The sequence below is a fragment of the Scomber japonicus genome, chromosome 9, assembly GCF_027409825.1.
Source record: "Scomber japonicus isolate fScoJap1 chromosome 9, fScoJap1.pri, whole genome shotgun sequence".
NCBI classification, from domain to species: Eukaryota; Metazoa; Chordata; class Actinopteri; order Scombriformes; family Scombridae; genus Scomber; species Scomber japonicus.
Genome location: NC_070586.1, coordinates 26,726,853 through 26,752,252, shown reverse-complemented (window position 1 = coordinate 26,752,252; position 25,400 = coordinate 26,726,853). Strand labels below are relative to the sequence as shown.

The following is a 25,400-nucleotide window of genomic DNA, read 5'->3' as shown; positions in this document are numbered from 1 at the left end:
GCAGACGATCTCTGCAGGCCGCACAATTCACAAACACAAAGCCAGCTGGTCTGATACAGTCACAATACTTCACTGTTTGTATTTGCCGGACCAGCAGCAGAACACAGGCCCTGTCCTCCTTTGGGAGCCGATACAACAGAGATGGATGTTAAAGCATGCATATCCCTCATGCACCATAATAATGAGCACAGCATGCTGCGTGCTGAACAGTCCAACTGGCCTTCAATTAGCCAGAGAGAGGAAGTTAAGAAACATATGATGCTTACAAGCCACAGACCTTTCTGAACTGAATCTAGGACTATTATAACTGAAAGACCACAGCCTGAACAGGTCATGAATTTCTTGCCATGTTTAAAATGTAACTTGTCTGTAATTAAATTGCTATTCAGTTCAATTGAACGACAACAACAACAATAACAACAACATGCTTCTGGTCTATATATGGAATATAAACATTTGCACAATTGATTTTTTATCCAATCATTTCATTAAAAAAAAATTGCACAAAGAAAATTCAATAATCACCTTGATGTTAACTTTTCTGCACAGCATAAGTATAGAAAAAGTTAGATATGTTACAAAACTAACACCTTTCACAGAGACAAACCTAGCAGAGAAACTTCATACATAATAAAAAGTAAGAGAAAATCCATAAAAACCTAAGGCTATACATCTCTGTTTAAATGGGATTTTACAGCGATAATGAACACCTTGGCTTTTCTCAGAGCAGGAAAGAGCATTAAGCGTACCACTGTTTTTTAAGTTCATATTGCATCATGTTGACTCACAAACCGCCAAAACTATAATGAGAGAATAAGTATTAACAAGTAAAAGTAACACCCAGTGCTGTATTTATATAAGCTGCCTCTATTCAGATACTAATGATTTGCTTGTTACAGTAATTATCGCTGCGAGACCATACCGGAACATCTGCATTGATTTAGACTCTGGGAAAGCAGAGAGAGGGAGGGAGAGGCTCACAATCTGGAATTCGACTTCGAGAGCGAGACGACAATCTGTTGATGGTTATTTTGGTAATTGTCCATAATTGATGTAAAACACAGAGTGTGTTGCAGAAGATTCTAAATTACTGTTTCTGCAGCTCGTGGGATCATTGAAAGTGGGCAGTTGTGATGAAAATGCATATATAGTATCTAATAATGTGAGTTCTGAAAGAAACCGGACAGCTGGAGGGAGAAGACGGTTTACACTTAACTGTTGGAGTAAATTGTTCTTGGCAGTCAAAAGTAATGATGTGACAAGTGATACAGGCAATTAAGTAAAAGATTTGACACCTGACGTAAACATTAAAATATGACAATTGTACTCATGCTTATTCTGCATATTTCTAAATATTTGTTTTATCTAAATCTAAAGTTAGTTAGTTACTGAGTGAGTTAGTCATTTATAGTGTCAAGCACATACAAGCGGCCAACCCTTGTGGATTGACAAGATGCCAGTCAAATTCACAAGTTCTTACATAGTAACATTACAATGCAAACAAAGAACTTTGCTTTCTGTCCCATGCTCTGCAAATAAAATGTGTAACTAAAGGTTCCTTCATGAAGTGGTAGTTTTAGTGGTCTTTTACCTGCTTAAGTTCATTACAAAAGTGGGTATTTGTTATTTGTTATTTGCTTTAAGCTTATTAATCATTCACACACTCATTCAGACACTCAAAATGATTGTCAATCAATAATTCACCCACAAAGTATACTGATATGTATTTCAAGCTGCAATGATTAGTCAATTAGTTGATTAGTCGCATTCATTGATAATCAATTAATTGCTTTAAGTCATTTTTTTAAGAATAAATGCAATTCTTCCAGCTTCTTAAAGGTGAATATTTCTTTAGTCTTCCATGATGGTAAACTGAATATCTTTGAGTTGTGGACAAAAGAAGACATTTCAAGTTGGATCTTGAGCTTGGTGACATTTTAAAGATCAAACAACTATCAATAAAATAATCAACAGATTCATCGATAATAAAAATTATTGTTTTTTAAAATGTTATGATCATTTCTGCAAATTCAATTTAACAGGGATTTTATAGCTTCTAAAAATGAAAAACTGGTCCATATTTGCTTTACTATTTAAAAATGCCATCAGGGCCATGCTCACCTTGTGCCCTTGCCAACTGTATGCCAGTAGAGGCAACATGAATCCAGCTCAGTCTACAATGTCGGCTAAAAGATGTCAAAGTCATTAAAAAAAGAAAATCATCCATCCAAAAGAAGTGATCAGAAATTAAGGCAAATCATCACACATATTCGATCACACCTAAACCACATAACAAACAAATTCTATTCTCTTCAGACACACCATTAAACCTACCTGTTTCTATAGCTAGTAAAGTAATGTGCCTGAACATAACAGTGACACAATGAGATCTTTCACTTCTGGTTAAATTCTGCTTCACATATGGCTCTACACTGGATAAATACTGCCATGTTATGTGGCAATAAATATTAGGCCCTCAAATAGCTCTCATCATAGTTCAAGGCGGTTTGGCATAGCTGAGACACAGAGAGGAGATCCTCAGCACGTTTTGATAAGTGAAGAGCCAGAGCTACATAATGTAGCTCAAAGCAAGGTGAGGGATGCGTCTGTAATGCACAGGAAAATCTAGTGTGTCCTTGTTCTGTTACCATTGTTTCCCTAATGAGACCTCAGCTGAAGAATCAGAGTAAATCTGCAGTGCTGTGTTGCTCAGTTCAGCCTGACCTCACTTCACTCTAGGCTGACTTAAGGAAGCCTTTTACCCTCATAACTGTGGCTACGGATAACGAATACACACTAATTATGGAAACAATGGCAACACTACATGACCTTGGACTAATGAATATATATATATATATATATATATATATATATATATAGGTATGAAAGCTATTTTGCTACAGCAGCTCATATTGTTTGACGAGTGAGGATCACAACACTGATCCATTTGACATTTGATAGCATGACACTTGACCTCAGATGCAGAAACTATTTATCTTTACAACACAATCTACCAAACGCATTATCAGAAAAAGTGATGTAATGCATGTTAGTCTACAACACTTATCAGTCTCTTTACCCTATAAACAGACGGAACAAAATTATAGAAAATGAACAAATCATATCAAAGTCATATTTGTTCACTAATTTTTTTCTTTCAGAATTACATATATGCAGTAATTCATAAATTGACCTACATTGCTATCAAAATCACAACTGCACTGAAACAAAATCCAATACTTTCACCTTGACACTTGAAAAAACAAAACTCAGGTTGTGTGATCTGACCTTCCCACCCTGGTCAATTAAACACCTCCCACTATGGGTTGGCATCACTCAAAAGGCTCATTAACCCTTCTGACCAACCACCAGTCACAATCAGAAAAACATCCCGTCACATTGGCCAATCCGTACATGGGCAACGCAGGTCAACACCCACACAAGTGACAGGAAATTGAATTGCTGGAGAGAATGTGGTCTGTCTGAGCATTTGTTACATTTGTTTATTCACAGCTGGTCAAGCGGCCAGACAGACTTTATGGGCTTAAAAATAAGAAGCAAAGGTAATTTTTTTTACAAAGTGGAAATTACTTGTTTTTTGTATAATGTTGACGTATGGAAGTCATAAGAGGTAATTATTCATGTTTTTTTAAAAGACAGCAGGACTGTGGTTGCATAAATCTTCTCTTGAGTACAGCACAGATGAGCTGAATCAGAAAAAAATGAGTTTATGACTATTGTTGGTTTACTGAAGTATATATCCCAGATACATCACATTTGGATCTTTGAATCAATGTGGCATTTACTTAGTGTACAACTACGCCTTATAAAATGAAACGGGAGCAATGATACATCGCTGAAGCGTCTTTGTGTGGTTGTTTTTCAGACCACTAGTCTTAATCTACTGGGTTGATCTCCCGGTTCCCGCGGGATTATAAAATGTCTGCAAACCTCCAAATATTTGAGGCAATCAACAACTCAACACGCATTTGGCGTTAGAATGCAAGAATGTGAAAACACACAAACGAATGGATAAAAAGGAGTGAAATATGAAGAGAAATAAGGGGATCGGAGCTGTGCCCATTTCGGGGGTGTAAAATATGGAGAAGTGTGGATCATTGGGGGAGCTGCTCTGCCTGGGGGAACAGATGAAGGGAGGACACTCTGCCAAGATCTCTCCACTGGAGGGGGAGCTGAGGGACTGGAGCTCTATGGGAGAAAGAGTGTGCGCCTCGCATGCTGCTCTCCTCAATCTCAGTCTCACACGCCTGCATTGACACGTCCCAGGCTCTCTGCAGCAGAGGGAAATTGCTGCTGACAGGGCCTTGCAAACTTTCACAGCCATTTAGAAAGACTTACTCCCACACTTTTGTCACAGGCATTTATTGCACAAGATACATGATATGAAAAATTAACATTTTTGAACTTGGCATCCTATTTTCACCAAGTTAGGCTTAAAAACCATTCATAATTTTTCAGCCTTGCGATCGGCCCCAGTGCAGATGTAAACACAAAACATGCCAAGTGAGACCCTGAGATTATGAAAATGCACAATTTTCAAGAACAAAATATCCAACCAGTACTTCATAAATTTGTACCACATGAGTTCCTAATCCAATAACAAATGCTGCCCGTGTCCCTATCACCAAAACACATGAGGCTGTTTTAAAGTGCGCAGAGGTTACTGCAGACTTACTGTACCTGTATGTTCACGACCAGCCAGTGCCTCCAGTAAGCAGATGTTGGTTTTGTGCGACTTGGAGCATCAGGATCAACCATCACCAGAACATACATCTTTTTCTGCAAACAGGAGAGTCATATGTTATAACGTTTACTAGAGTACCACATACATTGTGATTGGCCCAGAGGCAGTACCAGTAACAGCAGTAGGTGATCCCCTTCACTTTCTCAATGCAGCAATGTGCTGTTTGTACTTTACTTTGCCCACGGCATGACAGCCATGACTGCAATACCACAATACTTAGTTTAAATATTTCAAAACAGATGTTTCACAATATTATTGCTTTGTTAGTTTAAACTTATTGTACCTGCAAAAAGTGTGAATTTTATCTTATTCACATTTTGTGGTTGTATGTTTCAGTTTGTCTTGTCACAAGGCTCACAAAGCCAGTTGATACCAGAAGGCTGGGTTTGCCTTTTGTGGCTTGACACATAATTATAACAGTCTTACTTCAGCTGTCAAAGCTAAAATGTTACTTGGAGAAAAAAATGTTAACATGAGACAATGTTGTTAAAATAAAGCATGAAGTGAAACTGTTTATATAAGGCAACAACACATATTAGAAATCCAGTCATGATAATCACCTACTGCACTACACTCACTTTATAGCAAAAGTACATCTCTCCTTCTTGTATATTATTCCTTAAACATGCTATCATTACTGTGACATCAATAAAATGACAATGTTTTGGATCCAATACCACTTCCTCTCGTTAACATATTCACAGTAACTTTCTGCCACTTATCCAGTATCTTTATATCCCTCAATCTGTCAATAGATAAAGTGAGAGAAAAAGCATCTTAACTAGCACTTGATCACAGTTATTGGACGCTGACTTGGCGGCTTAATTGCCGGAAAAATTTCATTCTGTCTGTCCCTAAAAGTTAGAGAATTATGAGAGCAGATTGAATTATTGCGAGAGCACATTTGTCATCCCTGGTCCTGTGCCCAAAATCTGCCAGACCATATGATGGGCTTTTTTTATTTTGTTCACTTTCTCTACAAACAGAGACATTAATCGAAGCTGTTTCAATCCACAATGTCCTCTTACTGTATAAGTACTATTGAAACATAATGTTATCAGCTTTAATACATATAAAACAGATGCAGCTTTTCCTACATACTCACGCTGCCAAACAAAATTGTGGTGCAATGAAACATTTCATAGAATGAAATACTCCTGTGTAAACATAAAGCTTGCTTAAATTTTTGTTTGTTGTGTCCTATCAAGACATTCTTAAAGGCCTCGAAAAATTATCCTAAGCCGATGTACTTGAATGTGATAAAGAAGTAGTCATGTATTTTTCTGCAGATGCTCATTTTCAGAAGGATTCTCTGCCTACCTGACAAGCAGTAATAAGCGTAAACAACTAAGCCTAATAATAGGATAATACTGTAGTCTCAGTGATAGTGCCTGCAGGTAACATCCAGACACACCAGCAACAATAGAGCCTCCTCCACAGCCTGTCAAAAGTGACTCTATATCAGTGACCCCCCCGGGCAGCTTACCAACCATGACCTGTTGCCTTCTCAAGAGTTGTAATCCTCATTTGTACATATTTGCTACCAGGCAAAGACACTGTGATAATGTAGTTACACTAATATTTAAGTCTGATGCATTCAGAAATAACATGGCTTCAAACAACACACACACACACACAATCATATGCATGCACGCACTCTTGCACACACACACACACACACACACACACACACACACACACACACACACACACACACACACTCAAAGGCAACTTAAGTATTTAAATTAAAAATGACCTCCAGTCACAATTATCACTGAAAGACATAGCACTTTATTGGATATTTCACGAAAGTTACCATGTATGGAGAAACACTGTACAGGACAGAATTAGCTTTTCTAAAGCCAAATTTAGAACAACATTAAGAACATTTCACATTAATTTCCAACTGTAACAACAACTGCACGGTGTATTTATGGTGGGCACTGAATTTCAATGATTTCTGCACATATTTAGTGGTTGACTTATCAAATAATACAAGAGGCTCCCTCCATGCTTGCACTTCACACATTGTGGCATGTACCCTTCTCTCTTACAAGGACATTTTTCTCTCCATCTGTCAAAATCCACATTAATTACGCACAGATATGTGTGAAAGACTCCAGGGAAAAACAGATGCATATTCTGCCATCTGAAATAATTCATCAGGGCTTGAACAAACTAAATGTATATCAAAACATGTTTTAACAGAGCTAATTCTCATAGCTCTCATAAGGCACACATTTCCCAAAAATATGCTGAAGCTCTACCTTATAAGTATTAATCACTAATACTAATTAGTAAACTTTTGAGCCTTGAAGATAATTTGAAATGTAATTATTTGCTTTTACACTGCAAATAATCAAATACATTACTAATGACAGATAATTTTCTATATTTTGGGGTATACACAAATCTATTTGATTAGACAAATTGTTTAATGATTCTGTGTTTAATCTCTTTTATCTACTTCATTTTATATTGTACAAGAGGTGGAAGGTCAGTGTGCTCAATCTGTTATGCTCTGTAATGTTACTTAGTATCTACGAGACTTTAAAAATGTCACACTAATCCCAGGGTGCAGAGCAGAAGTGAAATCTGGGTAGGTGTCAGCCAAAGACCACAGAGCTTCATTGGGCCATTATAAAGCAGGGGATGTGAGGGCCCTGGGTGCAGGCTGGAGGCTGAGAGAGATTGAGCCTGCATTCTCTTGGGATTAACCTCCCACTGCCTGCTGTGATCACAGCAAAACGGCGTACTGGGACCACACCTTAGACGCCAGGCAGCTGGAATAAACCCTGAAGCCGACTGGGCGTCTTTGTCACAGCTACTGGTCAGTGTTAGAGAGGAACAGGGTGAGCGCTCTTTTCTTTGACACCTATAGAGATTGTCAAGGGACAAACTCAATGCCTCTTCCTTATTATGTTATAAAATTCCAGGTGTAGTTTGTTGAAATTCATTTTTAAACACTTTTATTTTCATGGCATGAAACTCCCACTCCATGCCAATAGCATCGAATAGATACAGTTTGCAAAACAAAAGAATGCGAAGAACAAAGGCAGAGGAAGACCAGTATCTCTGAGTATGTAAACTACTGGCTTACCTTTGAGTGAACTCTGCTGGGGATGAGAATCAGAGAGATGTCTAATCGCTGCTCTCGTAGAGCTGCCTGGGCTATCGAGCCCAGCTCTTCTAACTGATGACACTATGAAGGGCGAGAGTGAGTTAGCGAGAGGGAGGGAGGGAGGGAAGGAGGAGAGGTCCCTCTGTGAGTTTACAAGTTCATGCTTTATCCCTGACCCAATACCAAACAGTGTCGTCCGTGCAGCTGCCTATTAATATACCCACGGCTTTATCCTCCCTGTTCCTCATCTCCTTCAGCCTCTGTGCACAGAACCCACAACGTTTCATTAAATGGTCAACTCTGCTCACTGCTCGACCCAGAGCAAAGCAACGTATCAATCTCAAATCCCAGTTTAAGTAGCAAAAACACTTGAACTCGTTTGGTAATTAACAGGTATCTGTGTTGTGATTAAGAGATGGTGATGGCTTAACAACCATCGACTGCAGCTTAGAGCAAGGTTGAAAGATCGATCTGTAAATATAGAAAAATATAAACTCTAAAACAGGGCTTGAGATGATGAAGACATACAATTCATTGTCTTTGTTGCCAAACTGTTTTTAAAAATATTTGACATTAAACAGAATATATGATCTAGTATCAAGTGAATTCACAAATCGTGTGGATACAGAAATAGGGTTTTTTGGAGCCAGGACAACAGTGAGAGGGCAGAAGAGCGAGAGATTGGGAAGGTTAACAGTGGTACCACTATGGGGGTCAGAAGATGGGGTTCATTCTGCTGAAGGCGAGGTCAAAGGTCAGCCAGACAGCAGTAATTGAATCCTGACCGAAGAATGAGGGATGCACACCCAAAAATGAAATGGAGATAGAAGGGGGGCTGCGGCACTCACTTTGAGGTCACCAACCTCACAGGTGAGGGGGGCCTCATTTTCATTAATAACAGCCCATCCCCCTTAATGTGCAAAAGCTATAAAACCTCATTGTTCCTCAAGACAAGCAGCATTATAAAACCTCCTTCACAAGCAGTCACAAAGGGCAGAGTGGTAATCTAACTGGGTAAGGAAAAAACATAGATTGTGACAGTACTCAGAATAAAATCTTTACTTTAGGTAATGACTGCAGGGACAACAATACAAAAAAACAAAGTTACCTTGAATTGTGTCAGGTTATAGGCGACAGTAGGCAGGTTTTTCATTCCGGCACTGTGAACATACACATTGCCCCTCCAGGCATCATGTTTTGCACTATACGAATTGTACTGTACAATAGCTCATACCTGTCCATGGCCTGCAGCTTTTCAGGCCTCCAGTAACAATATATGTGTAATGGGAGATGATGCTCTACCAATTTAACATGTCAAAGTCAATTTACTACTGAAATGGGCTTGGGCTTGGAGACTTGACATTTTTAACAAAAGGTCTGCGTTACAACCTGGGGGCATGGATTTTGAAGAAGGGTGCAATGAAAGATTCAATCCAGTTACATTATGGATGTAGAATCCAAAAAATGTTTTTGGAGCTTTCCATACACCAGTGAATAAAGGTTTGTACATTTCGGCTCCAATTTTGAGAATAATAAAAATAAATTTGTCTCTTGCGTGTCCCCAATTTTATGACAGTACAATACTTTATTGCTTGAATACCCCTTTAAGATGGTATAAAGCTGCAATAATAAATCTATATGAGAATGCATCAAATTACTATGTGTAATGTGAAAGGTTTCGCTCAGTCTGCTGAGTCAGCGCTACTGAGTTTTATAGCTTCCTTCAGGTCATTGTTTTTGTTATCTGGACCATAACTTAACTGTTTGTTCAATCGAGCAGCAACAGGCAAATGTTGAAAACCTGCTGTATGCTACTTGCCCAGCACTGGATGACAAAGTTAAGAACTAGTTGGTAAATGTAATGGAGCAGTTAACAGCAAAAAAAGCCAGATATTTCACTAATGAGTTGGAGGAGAATGAAACGGAGCCAAGCCAGGTGGCAAGAAACATGACTTCAAAGAAATGACTGCTCTGTAACTGCTGGATGTGTAATTAGGAACTGTATGCAAATATGTTTAACTTAAAAGGTGGCGATAATGTTGTGTTCACAGTTTGCTTCCATTGCCCCCAAGCAACTAAAAATATCAGATATAGTGGCTTTAAAGAAATGCAGCCATTATGTACAGTGTAAATTCACACACAATGCACAGGCACGTAGAGTCAATGAGCTAAAGATTTTGTAACTGAAGCAACTTGATGTCTTCAGTCTAATTCATCAGAGAATGCTGTATTATTTATTGTATAATACATGAACTCAGTGCTTCTTGCCGCCTTGGTGCAACTGAGACTATTATATAAGATGTTTTTTGAGATCTCAAAAGCGCCAATAACAACTACAGTCACTGGTTTAACATTTAGATTGATTATTGACACATATAAATGATATGCAAAGAGAATGCCAATACTCCTCAGTGTGTTCTTAAGCGCCTCACACAGTGCGGGCTGCTCACTACCTCCAAACCTGCCTATTTTTAACTCAGCCTCCCTCCCACACAGGAGTGGAGTGTGAAGTGGCTTATAAATCCACACTTCGAGGAGCCACATGGTCAAAGGAAAGTCACATGTGGATACAAACGTATATTCTAGGCCTAAAGACACACAGCTATTACATCCCTACTTGGTAGCCAAACAGGAGTAAGCTATGAGGCAGTGGTTTAAGAGGAGTCACAGTGGAATATGAAACACAAGTTTACATAATTACATAATCACATTAACACTTTTTCTGTTTGAACATACAACAAAGTATTACAATGCTGTATTTTAATCAAATGAACAGATGACAGAAGGTAACAATGCAAGGTGACAATGCAATCTAAATTTTAGCCTATAGATTCGGCACATTGAATATAAATGTCTGTGTGTCACTTGCAAATTCTTGAACAATGCATTATATTTTGGGTTCTAAAATACAAAAATGAGCAGCTCTCTGATAAACTCTAAAACTGTTTAAATGCATTCTGTCCTGAACTCTGTTGGTAAGCCTTGTACTTTTGCGGTTTGGAACTACTATGAAGCCATAGCTAACAGTAAGATAGTTCACAGTCTGATTGGAGCTTGAGGGGGGTGTAGGAATTAGTAGCAGCCCAGGGAACCATTTCTGCATTTCTCTCAACATTGAAGACTTCTTTCACCGCACCATGCTTGCGAACACAGCCGTGCTCATGTTAAGCTTATTAGTCACCCTGGATGCGATCTTGCTAGCTGAGGCTTTCAACACTTTCTAGTGGTGGCTTTACACACATACACCTACTCACTGCCATGAAAGCATTTCTGCAAATGCACATGCTCAAATACAGTAACTACCACGAACAGGTACTCTGAAGTAACATGCAGCTAGGTGCTGTGATATGAACTTTAGCTTCATCCCATGCTAAATGAGGCAAGAGGGAAATATTTTTGTCATGTAGTTTGGCTGATGAGAGCACAACACAGTCAAACAGGGCAAATTACAGTGCTGGACTCATATCTGTAATTACTCTGTCAAGCATGTCACATACTAAAAGTCATAGATCTGCTATTTTACCACCCAGTGCAGCCTATAAAACGTATTGACAAGCATGTTCTAATTACTTCACCAGGTTACCGAAATCTAAATCAACTATTTTGATTCTGAAAGCACTAAAGGAAGCAAGGAAAAAAGTCAGCATGGTTTGGTATGTGTGTGTGCAACTGAAGGCAGAATGTTTGCATTTTGAAAAATATGTTTTTTTAAAAATTAACATTATCTGGGTCATCACATTTCATTTTGGCAACTATATCATTCTTCTGGAAACCAATTCCTCGATTTTTTTGATGAGTGAAATACCATTATTACATCTATTTGAAACTTGGTGTCACATTGTGAGGTTTTCAGACTATATAATGCCTGCAACAGCACTTTATTTAAAAAATATATAAAAAGCTTACAACATTTACACTTCACGGAGAACCATCATGCAGCCGACACAATTCTGAAGATGATGGGATACATGCTGCCATGAAGGGAGCTTAGTTGTAAGCACTCTGACACCCATTCCTATTTGGCCATCAGAGCTGTTAAAGGTGTCAGGGCTGTTCACAGGCACTGTGTGTTTCACCAGCCAAGATGGCTTCCACATTTTTTCTATCATGATTAATTATGGTTTCTGATGGTAGTACAGTGAGAAAGTGTAAATTATTCCCACATTTTCGTGTGCCCTCCGTTCAGTCACTGTTGTGTAGGAAGATGCTATTGACGCCATCCATGGATGGCGACCAAAAGGCATCTACATGGGGTGGCAAACTCTAGTGCCTATTAAGGGGTAGAAGTGGTGGTGGGGGGTGCTTGGCGTGTTGGCTGAACGTAGTCCAGACTGCCAGTTGACAGGGCTGGATTTTCCAGTATGGAAGACTCTTGTTTCAGTGGGCGAAGCTGGGTGTTGGGAGACTGGGAGAAAGGACTGCCCAGGGCTTGGAAGCTTGAAACAGAATATTTCAAACAGACAAGCACCGTCTGTGTTCCAGTGTCACCAGCCCACCCGTCTGACAATCAGGGCCATGTCATCACACAGGCTCTGAGCAATTCAGGGAGCACTCTTATCACCTTAGAAGATGAGGCAAACGTCAGACGTCAGTGCTCTCTGAGGTCTCAGCAGCAGAAATAGCATTAAACGATATGCAGCAAAAAGTATGAAAAAACAGAAATGTAATGTTCACCTAAAGGCAAAACATTAAACGCATGAATAGCAACGCTTGGTAAAATGCAACCACAATACTGTGCTTTGCTTTGAATCCTTAACAAAATCCACAATGTGTCTTCAAAAACACACAGTGTGCATGCACGACTGAAAATCCTTAGTTTTGGAGAACTGGTTGGAATAAAATAATTCGTCTGACAGATCATTTTGTGTATGTTGATATATTTAGCGCTGTCAGAGAGGACATCACAGAGAATGGCACTTATATCACAATGCAGAAACTGTTATCAGAGGAGGTACAGGTTTATGGTTCAAGGGCTCGTCCATTCATAGAGAACAAGCTCAGCCTTTCTGCCTGACACACTGATAAAGACAGCACAAATAAAACAGCTCCACAGCTCCATCTTTGCCTCTCCCCAAGGGAATAATATATCACCCATCTGAATGTGGCACATATTGAATCATTTCCAGCGTTGATGATTCATTTGAATAAATCAGCCTTTTTTATTTTGCCAACTTGAACTGATACTGAAATAAGGAAAACTGAAGTAATATTGTTAGATATGAGGAAGGACAGGTGTTAAGAGTGTTCTATACGACTGGTAATCCTAATCCCCTTTCAAGCAACAATTAATGACTACAGCAATAATCTTCCCGTATATGTTGTTGCAATTCCTTTTTGACTGTCAACCATAACCTGCCTTACTCATATAGACCAAATCCAGGGGGATATGTCGCTGCAGGCAGATAGGATCTTATCCTGGATTTGCATAGATAAATGCACAGCAATAATTCAAGAAGCACACGGGACAGACATAGTTTTGACCTGAGATATATTCTCTGGCTATCGCCAATCTGACCATACACTATTGATAAGACCTGTTCTCAAGAGCTTAATTTTCAAATATGGTTGATCCACAGACAAAGGTCCATGTGTTGTTTTCATTAACTCTTAACAAATATCAAATATTTAAGAAAAAAATGTAAATATGAAAGCTCCCCAAACAAAAACTTTCAATGTTTTCCACAAAAAGCTATGGATGCACAGGATCAGCCTATCGGCAAATATGAAAAATCAGCAGCTTGTGCAATGAAAGGGTTATATCCGCATTCAAGCTAAGAGACATACTCTAACATACACAGACACAAATCCTGTTGAGCTGAGCCGAGCAGAGATACCCTACCAGCCCTCCAAGGCACAATTAGGATTTCACGGGGGGAAGAAATCTACATTCCTGCACACATGAAAAAGTCCTTTCTCCCTCCCCACAACAATATCAACTTTTTACTCAAGGAAAAACCTGAAGCACCATTCGATAGGATTTGGACAAAGAAATAAAAAACAAAGCCAGAAAAAAATCTAAATTTAAGCTGCAGTTGTTAAAGAAAAATATTATGGTTGAGGAAAATCCAGTCCTAAGCCTCCCAGTTCCAATCAATTTCTTCTATTCTCTGTGATATGAAAAGAAGCAACCACTCATAGTTTGTTTGAAGTGCTCGTCTGTGTAGAGCTGTTCAACAACATTTTGTATGGACAGCCTTAGTGTATGATTTTAACACCTGTCAGACATTCAGTCCAAGTGCAAGAGGTCAAATACCTGACAGTTTGAGTAAGAGAGGAGATACAGCAAAACACAGAATTTCATTTCATGAGGTATCCAATAAGTGGACACACTTATAGAAACACATCATAGTGAAATAACAATGGCACAACCCATATGGGACCAGCATAAATGTTCTCAGCAGTAAATAATTGCTGTGTGTTGTCACACTTTTGTCAGCAGGTTGTTAATGGTATTTGTCGTAACCTAAATTAAAAATATACTGTCTTGTTAACAGCAAATACACTTATTGCAAACTATCTGTATGTTACAGCAAACTAAGTGATACAGAATCAATGACTCTGACAAAGACTTATTCTTCTGAGGTTTGATACATTACCAACAATAAACTGTGGAGGATTTAGTGGTACATTAGATTAATTATTTCATTAGTTTCAGCTCTGGTTTAGATTGTTTATTTGGTCAGAAATAAATGAATCAGCAATTAGCATATTAAATTGTTATTTTCAAACTTACAGCAACACATGCTTATCGTTGCAGTTTCTCATCTGTCAATGCTTGGTATGGTCACAAATGGGCTTTGTGGTACCTGGGACCAGTGTACAATTTGTGAGAAAATCTGAGTTGTTTAAAAAAAAAAAAAAAACATTTATTCATATTCATTTGCAGCAATATTTTAATCCATTTAAAAAAATTGTAATTCATCCTTCATTTGTGACAATACTCCCAATGTCATTCTTGCAATTCAGCTCTATACACACCATGCAGTGAGCTTCAATATTAAATAGAAGATAATTATCACCAATCCCACTCGGCAAATGGCACCCTAACCACAACTAACAGTGATGTCACGGGGTCCTGAAATACACTTATACATCCCTGTAATGAGGTGAGAAGTTAAACCACAGGAGGCCAGCAAAGACAATGTTTTCAGGGGGTAATAAGTTACTCTTTAAGTAGAGCCACAGTGGACAGATGTAGACACCTTCTCATGAAGAGAAAAATGCAGCCACAATGTAATCAAAGACTGCAAAAAAAAAATGCCATAAACAACTAGGTGGCAAACAAGCTTCACATGCATTTATGTCTCCACAGAAAACTAAACCAAACCAATATGCATTGCTAATTTAAGTTGTATTTCAATATATTCTAAAGAAGAAGTTTCATCATCAAACCAAGTGCTTTTGATGTCACAAAAGGTGATACACTGCATTTGCTTCCGCTTCTGAGAATGATGGTGTCTTAAATAGATAGCCAGGACAGCAGTCCATAACAAAAAACATATTCCATTTTACATTCAATTATTTATGCATGAAAGAAAAACAATAAAAATTAAATTTCAATTTATATAAATACTCATTTAAAAATGCCTCTACCTCTATCTTTCAGGCAAACCCCCACACTCCAATGCAGTTGAAATAAATTATGCTTGTAGCATGGCCACATTTCCTTGACCCCATCATCTCTGATTTAACTTTGACAGACATTAAGCTAAATACCATGATGACAATGAATGGACTTAGGCTTCAGCTCCAATGAGTGTCCCCTAGTTTAAACTTACAGTTCTACTGATGCAATCAGGCAAAATGTATGCCCTGAAGCACATCTATAGAGCATTATGCCAAATAAGAACATTAGCAGTACTTGAATTTGACCAAGACCTTTTCGCTGCCCGGCCTGTGAAAGTGTTTTAAGAAAAACACATTGTAACCGTCACTACTGATTCTCAGATTTGTGTTGAGTCTGAAGAAAAGGTTAAGCACATCATCTATCTGAAAATTCCCAAATCTGCAGTCAGGCATGAAGTTGGCATTCAGATAAATCATGCTATATATATTTTTGTGTAGGGCTCCCCAGCTGATAGCAATAGCTATCAAGCCAGTTAAACACTTCCTAATAACTTCACAGCAAAGGAGTTGATTTTCATCAACAAGCAGATAGCATGTAAATATGGAACCAGCACATAGCTATTCAGCTATAGTAAAATATATGCTGGTTATATTAATATATTATATATTGCCAAATGAACTGTGTTTACAGACCTTAGCAAGAAGGGAAATGAAGAACTGTCTTGTTCTTGTTGCAGAGGAAGAGCAACCGCTGTGTGCTCTCTGCTGAGCATGTTTTCCATGAGCTCTAGGAAGTGGGACTTCTGCGGTCAGTTTTTGAGTGTGCGCCGCAAGGTGGTCATGTGTTTCCTATTGTTGAGCAGACCTTGTCTCAACAACCAGAAAGGTAGAGGTCCAATCCCGCTGTTGGAGCTGTCCTGGTAGAACTTTGCCTCCATCTGTGATCATCATCACATCATTGAGTGAAGATGGTTTGGCCCAGGCTTTCTTCAACAAGCATTGTTGAGCTCCATGTGGAGGTCGGTGCTAGATTGTGTTGGTGCTTCACTTCGATTTTCCTGTTGCGCAACTGTAGATGGTTTGCACAACCATTCTCTAGGATGGATGTTTTGTAGCTGATGTTTCATAAGCATACATAACCGATGATGACCCAGCCTTTGAGCAAACTGTGCATTGTCTGGACCACTAACCTGCTCATGGACCTTGTGCAGCCCCAGGATATCTCTGCCCAATATGCGTGTTGGCGTCCGGTTCAAAGGGTGGTATTTTGTCAGTGATGTGTTTATGGTTGGTATGATAACGGGCTGCATTCAGGGTAGGTATCTCCACTCCCAGAGGTCAACGTCAGAGCGGATGTTGATTCTTTTTACTTGTTCTGCTGAATTTTTTTCCTAGATTCTTGATGAGCAGGCCGATAACTTCTCCACCAGACAGGTCTAAGCCAGCAAAAGCACATTGGAATGATGTTTTCCCTGCCCATTAGTTCATTGGCTGGTCATCCTATGCAGTGAGTCCTGAGGTCATTAGGTGGCTGTGATGATATTTAGCAAAGTCACTGGTGTTATATTCGCCACTTCAGCTTTTGCTATTGCAACCACTATGTTAGCCTTGAAGATGGACAATTAATGAAATTTCTGTAAGCTTACAAATAAATCTGTATTTCCTTTGTTTGTGTTGTCAAATTCTTGCATTATGACCTTGTATGTTTTTAACATCAGAAGGAGAGTTAAGTTAGCACGGAGGCTATCTGAATGCCTTTGTGCTAGCCACTTAGCTCTTGGGATTGTGTAACTCCACACAATGACTGTGCTGCAGTCTTTTCACTGTGATGCTAGCTATCCAGACAGCTAAACAAAAACTCCACAGCAAAGGTGTTTATTTTCATGAAGTTTACTGAAAATCTTGTGAAACTGTGAGTTTAGTTGCAGTTTCCTGATTACTAGTCTGGCTCACACAGGAAGTGAAAAAGTTAATAAGACACAACCAAGTACCTATATTACCACAGGGTGGTGCTATTACATGTGTTAAACAATTTAAACAGCCCAAACTACATTTGTAGGGGCAGAACAGCTTCAGTTTTCTCATTATCCATACCTTTCATGACATTCAGAGAAAGAAACAAAGCATCCTGCCAACACCTACTCTGTGAGAGAGCTCTTTCAGTTCAGCTCAAAAGCTGAGAGCTCCAAACCTCCACACCACAGTGTGGGCAGTTCTGGCAGAGCAATGTGCCTAAGAACACTGACTGAGTGCAACAGTTGGACTAATAACAGAACAAAAAAAAAAATGGATGCACAACGGGGACAGTCACAGCTTCACAGCTTCACAGCTGAGAAGCAGGTTGACTTCTGCCCACCTCTCTTATTCAGGAGCGGAAGATGTCCACAATGCCTCTCAGGTCTTAATGCCATGAGGGGCGGTGAGCTCGTAGCTTCAGCCACTTCAGGGTAAAGCAAATCACTTTAATATGTTAAGAAGATTAAGCTGGATAAATGTCTAGATACATTTTTTGAAAAGCCACGTAAATCTCTAGTGTTTTTATTTGGGGAGGGGCGGTGTGTGAGTCAGTTGAGACGATCAACACAAGCCCACCAAAATGCAACGCGATTGGCTAGGGAAAATTGGGCTTATTTGAGATTTTACATTTTAAGCTTCTTGAATCTAAGACCATCCCACCTCTTTCTTATTATTTTTAACACCAACCTTTGGGACAACAAAACTATGGAAAAAAACACTGGTCACATTTTCATGTGCCACTGCTCTCTCAGCTTAGACTCAGCTGTCTTATCCTGCTTATACTTATATTATAGCCTTAATTGTGCAGGTCAATGTTTTTCTTGAGAGACTGCTAATCTGCTGGTGAAAGCATGTAAGAAAATAGACAAAGAGAATGCGAAGGAGGTTAAAGTTTAAGATCCCTGAAGTGAGCTACTTGAAAGGGTTTCAGGACCTTTTTGTACATTTTTCAGGTAAATCAAAAAATGTAATTGAAGCAGGTACAGTATATCCTGAATGCAAGATGGATCGGCTGACTTTTTTTATCTTAAGAATTAGCAATCTGAGGGTGTCCGCCTGTCAGCTCACTGTGCTAGAAATTGAGTGTGAAACGAAAGGGAGAAATGGAACAAATAATGTAAAGGGATTAACAAATCATTTGCATAACATTTTCTCTGCTTCCAAACTACAGGATCAGGAAAATGACAAGGAAGGCAGTTTTATCATCTCCTGTTCTCAGATCAATCAACAAATCAATGGACCTGACTGCTGCTACTATTCTTTTAATGTCAAAAGCAAATTGAATCACAGCTATTACATCTTGAAATACAGAAAAAAACTAACCTAAAAAATATAGTCAAAGGGAACATCAGTCAAAGGTAACTGAACAAGTTGGAAGAAACGGGAATCATTCCCCAAAGAAAAACTTGAATAGTGTATCTTTGAAATGATACTTTACTTTTACTGTGCCAAACGTGTATTAACCTGTTTTTTCCATACACTTTCTCACAACTCTTCCAGAGTTAAGACAATAAGACCACTGGGGAGATGAAGGGGATGGCATTATGGAGAGTTAAGCATTATGAGCAGCCCTGAAGCTGTTCTTAAAGAAGGTGAATCAGAGGATTGGGACACAACTGTAACTAAACCCTATGCCGGACCACAAATGAGAAGCACACAACATCTTGGGCAAAATGCCACTAAGCCAAGCATCTGGGTCTTAAGTAAACTTCACATCATCACTTTAAACTTTGTGATTACTTAGTTCTAAAAGAAAAGAGGCTGTCAAAGAAAAGAAAGTCAATTACCTCAGTTTTAAGCATAAGCACCACAGTAATCTTGTCCGCAAAGTTCTGAGAAGTGTCTAAATTTACAAAAGTTGAGATAAATTTTTCTACAGTCTAACAGTCACAACAGTCGTTAAGAAACATCCTCACATACAGAAAAGGTGTAATGTTCAAAACGGAGGCCGAAACTTCATACAAAATACAAAAATCAGAAGACAAAATTAAAACTGCATAGAGAAGTTTGATATTTTTTAAGGTGACATTTTCAGTTGGCATGAGGACACATGCATCTCCCCTCTGGACAGATCACATTAAGAAAATGTACTGTAGTTTCTTACTGTGCAAAAGTACGACTGAGTCGTCTCCAGATCTTACAATGATTCCCAGGCAAATGTTAGGTTTCTGTGGCTCATATAAATAGAAATTTAATCTTGTATGTTTGTCTAAGTATCCACAGCAGCAGATGCACTTCCCATGCAGATTATGAATCTCTGTTTAAACAGATCTCACCGTCAATGTATATGAACTGACAAGATAGAATTTCTGTGTGAATACTGAATAATAATCAGGAGGCACAGGTTCAGGTGGTATTTTTATTAAAGACGGGCTGCTACTCTAAGTCTTTGCTATTGCCTCTTTACTGAACTTTTCGTTCGCAAATTTAAATCTAATTAATGAATTTCATAATTGTCATGTGTGGTCTAATGCTGGGAATTTGCACACAATTCCAACATGTGGAAAGTAACCTTTGCATATTATATTTTCCAAGAATGGTTGGCTGCAGTTTTCCAACATGTCAGGATCATCCAGTCCATTCAATATTAGTCTGTATGTAAGAACCTTTTGGAAATAATGTCCACTCAATACTGAGAAATGACAAATACAAATCATAAACACATCAGGGTCCTGTTGGGTTGGTTTTACATGTGGAACCACCTCCTTTTCTCAGAGCTTTTGTCAAACTGTGAATTTTCTCCAATACCACTGCTCACATAAAAAACCTGACCATTGTCATCTATAAGAGCATCCCAGAGCTTCCTTAATCTGTTCTTATCCTCCCATTGATAATACAATACATTTTCATGGTAATTGAAATCATATTTTACTCACAGCCACAGAGTAAAAGTATTGCTGCCTACGCTCTGAGACCAAATGTTACATACATCTTGAACAACAGGGTACAAAAGGGTAGCTTCAAAAAAATATAACAGACTGTGTCAGTATATAAATGAATGTGATGGGAGGAAACACAGATGATTTTGAAGATGAAGAAGAAAGGAAATGGTTGAGAAAGCTGAGCTGAAAAATAGGAAAGAATAAAAAATACTCATGTGCAAGCTCACTTATGCACAAGAAACATTAGCACATATCCCTTTGGCCTGGGTTCTGGCCTCTGAAACCTTGAGCCACAACAGTCTGCATGAATACTTTTGCTTGCACCTGTAGTGGTCCACAAGTCACAGACATGCAGTACAAGCTGCTAATTATTCTTCTGTGTGGAAAGGTGGCTTAGATGCTTTATTGCTTCTCTTCATTCTACTGAATATGCATAATCAATCCAGCACTCCGAGTAGCAGAGGGTTGTAATTCTTTCCTCTTCAGAAGCTGGCATTAATCATATATGTTGTGTAGTAATGGGCAATGACTGAATAGAGCGGGACACGGGTCAGCTTAACGGGGTGTTATAATGACAAAGGGGAACATTAGCTAAGGAAATAAACTCCCTGAATCTCGGCCAAACACACTGATTTAATCCAGCAGAGCCAAAAACACCCACCTGATGACACAGAATATGCAATTAGATGGATATTACAGTACATGCTTCACTTGTTGACCCTCGCTGTCATACAGTATAAAGGCTCAAGAAAGTGCCTTGTCTGTTGATCTAAATATACACAATATACATACAACGAAGACCATCGCCTACTGAAAATAAAATCCCTATCTTTGTGCTCTCAAATCCCCAACATGAAGACCTATCAGGAATCCTGCATGGGTGGACATGTAGGCTTTCCTAGGAATGACAGGGTCTGCTAGAGAGGAACCCCACCCTCGCTTTCTCCAGCATGCCAACACAGAGGAGAGTGGGCAGCGCTGAGACGGCAGCCTGCCGTGGGCACTGCCAGGCTTAAAGCTGCCCTGTCGTCATCAGAGGCTTGCAGAAAAGAACGCTGAGATTCACCAAAAAAAGAGGAGGGGGATCGTTGCATTTAAATCCTCTCTCAACGCCCCCACATGTTTTAGCAAAGCATAAAAATCATTCACAGAGAGAGAGAAAGCGAAAAAGAAAAAGATAGAGGGAAATAGAGAGGAAACAGCTATTAGCAGCAGTAAGCAAGCTCAAGAGATCATAGTGAGGCAGCTCTAATCGCAGTAATGGTTTAAACCCTCATTCCATCCACCAGATGCAAGAAATGTCTACCCAAAAACAAGGCTTTAAAATCCCCCATGTCTAAGAATGTGCCCTGTGGCTATGGTCCTTACTGGAAGAAAAAAAAAAGAAGAAAAAAAAGAAAACAAATCCAAAACTGTCTCCACTTTTTGGAGTAACTATGAGGTAAAGATAGCTCCTGTGGCCTCTGCTGTTTACACCTACTACATAATGGGAGGATGAGCAAGCTTGTATCAAAAAACAGAGGCACATAATTATTTAAAATAATATGTAGAGTATGTTAATGTCAGTGATCTTAACTGAGAAGTTAAAGGTAAGCATGCAGGATGCGTTTAAGACGCTACTCTCACCCCTCTATATAATAAAGTGATCAGTTTGTTAATTAAAGAAAAGACTACAGACTTCACTTTCCACAGAGGTGCCTTAATTGTGCTAAACGTTGCACTGGTGTCCAGGTAAAATATGTAAACATCTCAAAACTGCCATCAATTAAAGTCAGACTATAAGCATCACTAAATGAAACTGTCTTATAATAAAAATATGTTCAAACTAATTAATAATTGTAATCAGGCTGTTTGTAAAGTACATTTAAAGCTCACTTAAACACACATCACATTTTACACAGGTTTGAAGATGAAAGCTCACCTCAACATTTTTTGGTCGTGCCAAAAGCTCATCTGGATAAGCCACACAGCCAAATATACACTTTTTTCATCTTTTTCAATTCAGAGTGTTTTGGTTATTTTATTTTTGGAGACTTCCAAATTGTCACTATTCTTGTATTATTCTCTGCAGGCAAAGCTTGATCTGACAGGTTTTTTGTCTTCCAGCCAAGTTTGCTGGTTCTCCAAAGAGCTTCTGTGAACATCAGGAACCCGCACAGCTCTTCTTCTCTGTGAAACACAATTTCCTAAAAGCATTTTAGGATTTGCAATAAATACTGATGTTCAACTGGAACACCAAGAGAGACGATTTGTAACAGGACAAGTTGTCACACATTTGACATTTAGAAACTTTTTTCATCATAAATTACACTATTAATCTGCATTTCTATTTAACATTATTATATTTAATACCAATAATCAACAGTATATCAGTACAGTCTAATGCACAAGATTGTGTAAGGTAGCACAATATTGCCATGGCAGAGATTTATGAATGTGATTTTTACTGGTGTCTTCTGCTTAATTATTATGTATCTTGTGAATTCAGATCTAATTACAGCTTTGCCCCCTTAACTCTGTCCTGTGCCTATCTAAAACATGAGAAAATCTCTTTGTCTAGATCAGTTATCAAAGATATTCATTTAATGCTGTCACTAGTGATCAAAAATAGGAGGTGGTTTGGAAAAACAAACTAATTGGGATCATTATTATCCTGCTGTCACACAGGCACGAAAAGTCATTTCTACAGTGTGCATGTCAAATACTACAACAGGCAGGTTAAAACAAATAAATGCTGTCACTTCGGAATTCACGTTTATTCGTGGCTTCTACAAATTATTGTGATTGTTTTGACATTTATTCTTGATTACAGTTAACGGAAGCTTCTATGAGAACATTAACATGAATCTGTGTATATTTGATCATATTTGGGGTATGATGTGTAGATGGAACATGTAAACATGAGAAATCTGGTCATTCAAATCCCTGTTTACCTGATTCTAAAATGATCTAAATGTCTGAGTGTCTGAAAGTGCAGGTTTTTCTTTAACTCATCCACATTCATCAGAACTGTCATTTCTAAACTGACTGAGTTACCTCAAGTGTTAAGGATGAACTCAGTTTGGTTTCTGATGGCCTAGACACTTTTATCGCTTTGCTGGATTTAACTACAACATTTAATGTTCAGTAATGGAAGTCAAGAGCTTTGATAACATTTATCATCTGTCACACTTTCACATTTCAGCATGTATGGACCATAATTGCATTGTTTACCATTATTGAATTCTACATAACTTGTACACATGAGAAGAAAACTGAATAAGGTGTTTACATACTGCAGTATCCTTATGTCTATCAGTATTATGATACAAAACAGAAGCAATTCTTAAATATGACATCCTCCATAAAGACACTAATTATAAGGCGATTGTGTTAAATAATGTTTGGATATTACAATTACAACTACATTTTAAACAGTTATAGGTCTCATTTAAACATATGTAGAACAGTATTTGCTGCTCTACTCTTGTATAAGGGCATCAATAACTTTGGGGTTTTAGAAAATAATATTATTATAATATACAAATATATAATAATAATATTTAGGCAGAATTGTGGTACACACTGCTGTACAACATGACCTTTATTTTCAAGTACAAAACTTTCTATCTCCTACTTTCTTGGTGTATATTGTACAGTCATGGTATTGGTTTTCATAATCATCTTCCACAGGAAATGATGCAACAGTTTCACCCATTCAGAGTTAAATATAGTCATTAAACCTAAAGTAAAGGAGAGCAGACTTCCTATGAATTTTGTATACATGCATACCAACCTATTAAAATGATTTCTAAACATTTTCACCATTAAAGGATTAGGTCAGGTCTGGTCCACTAACAACCTTGATAAACACCATGCACAAATTTTGCTTATGAGATCAACTCTGTAGCCAAGTCAAGTTGTTCTATTTCAGTGCATTAGCCAATACATCAAACTGTAGATGCTTTTGAGTATCATTAGGATTTCTAAAAATGGCCACATATTTTGATAACACATTTGTCCAAGTGGTAAATCGTTGCTCTGAAGTTTGGACACAGATATCTGCAGTTTCTGTGGCCCTTTGCTTTTGTTTTTGGTCATGAGTACCTATTTAGAGGCGGGTTTATGGGACCACTGCCCATTGCGCTCCATTACAATTACTCAGCAGGCATGCATCCCGTCCCAGTAATGAAGTGGGTGTTACAGTGGGTGGATTTTAGCCTGAGCGGCCACTATTTTGTATTGCTGCTCATGGGTACAAGGGCTGAGTGGCAGAGAATAGCAGCAGTGCTGGCAGCATGGCACAGTGACAGAAAGCGTGGTGGACTGGCAGACCAACCACAGAACCACAGGCAACAATCTGAGCCTTCAACAGAGTGTATTTGCTTAAGTGTCAGAAGAAATGGAGAATTACATTTCAAAGCCCAGTAAATAAAGTTTGTATTGATTTAATCTAACATGTAATCTGTTTTGCTGTCTGACACTGATTCTGGCAATAAAAGAGAATCATGTAAGACAGCGTTACAGATAATACGGCCATAGATCAAATGGAGTTTGGGCAAGAGAAGGGTGATAGATCATGTTCAAGCTAGACTGCTTAGCTGTGGAATTCATAAACTACCTCCTAAATCGAGGTGGCTTTCAATTTAAGTTTTCAATTTACAGATATAGGATTTGGTGTACGCGAGATGTAATTTCATTGTCAACTTCAGCAGGGGTTCTGTGGCTTGGGAGCTGCGTCTCTCTCAATCTGTTGCTCAACAAAGGAAAACTACACAGACCAAGATCCAACAAATGAACAATACACAGATAATCTGAATGAATCTGTAATCATTTTATACATGGCATGGCAACAGTAAGTATTTTCTCATAATATATGACATTCAAGCATATTTCATATAATATCAACCCATTTTCAAACTTGTTTACCTTTTCAGTTTATGTGGTATAAAGGGTATTTACAGGGCATAAATATTAATTCCATCCTCTTCTATAATCATGTCCTTAGTTTTATCATTGACAAATATCATTGTGACACTGATATTCTTTAATTTTTAAATTCAATTTGAAA

The 25,400-nt window shown here is 38.5% G+C and overlaps 1 protein-coding gene across 1 annotated transcript in view; it reads right to left on the bottom strand.

Annotated features, from left to right (window-relative positions):
* LOC128364092 (phosphatidylethanolamine-binding protein 4) overlaps nucleotides 1-25,400 on the bottom strand; it is a 51,827-nt gene that overhangs the window by 23,227 nt on the left and 3,200 nt on the right. The window contains exon 3 of the mRNA XM_053324585.1: nucleotides 4,702-4,800. Coding sequence (XP_053180560.1) covers nucleotides 4,702-4,800 — 99 coding nt within the window. The remainder of the gene's footprint in view (nucleotides 1-4,701; nucleotides 4,801-25,400) is intronic.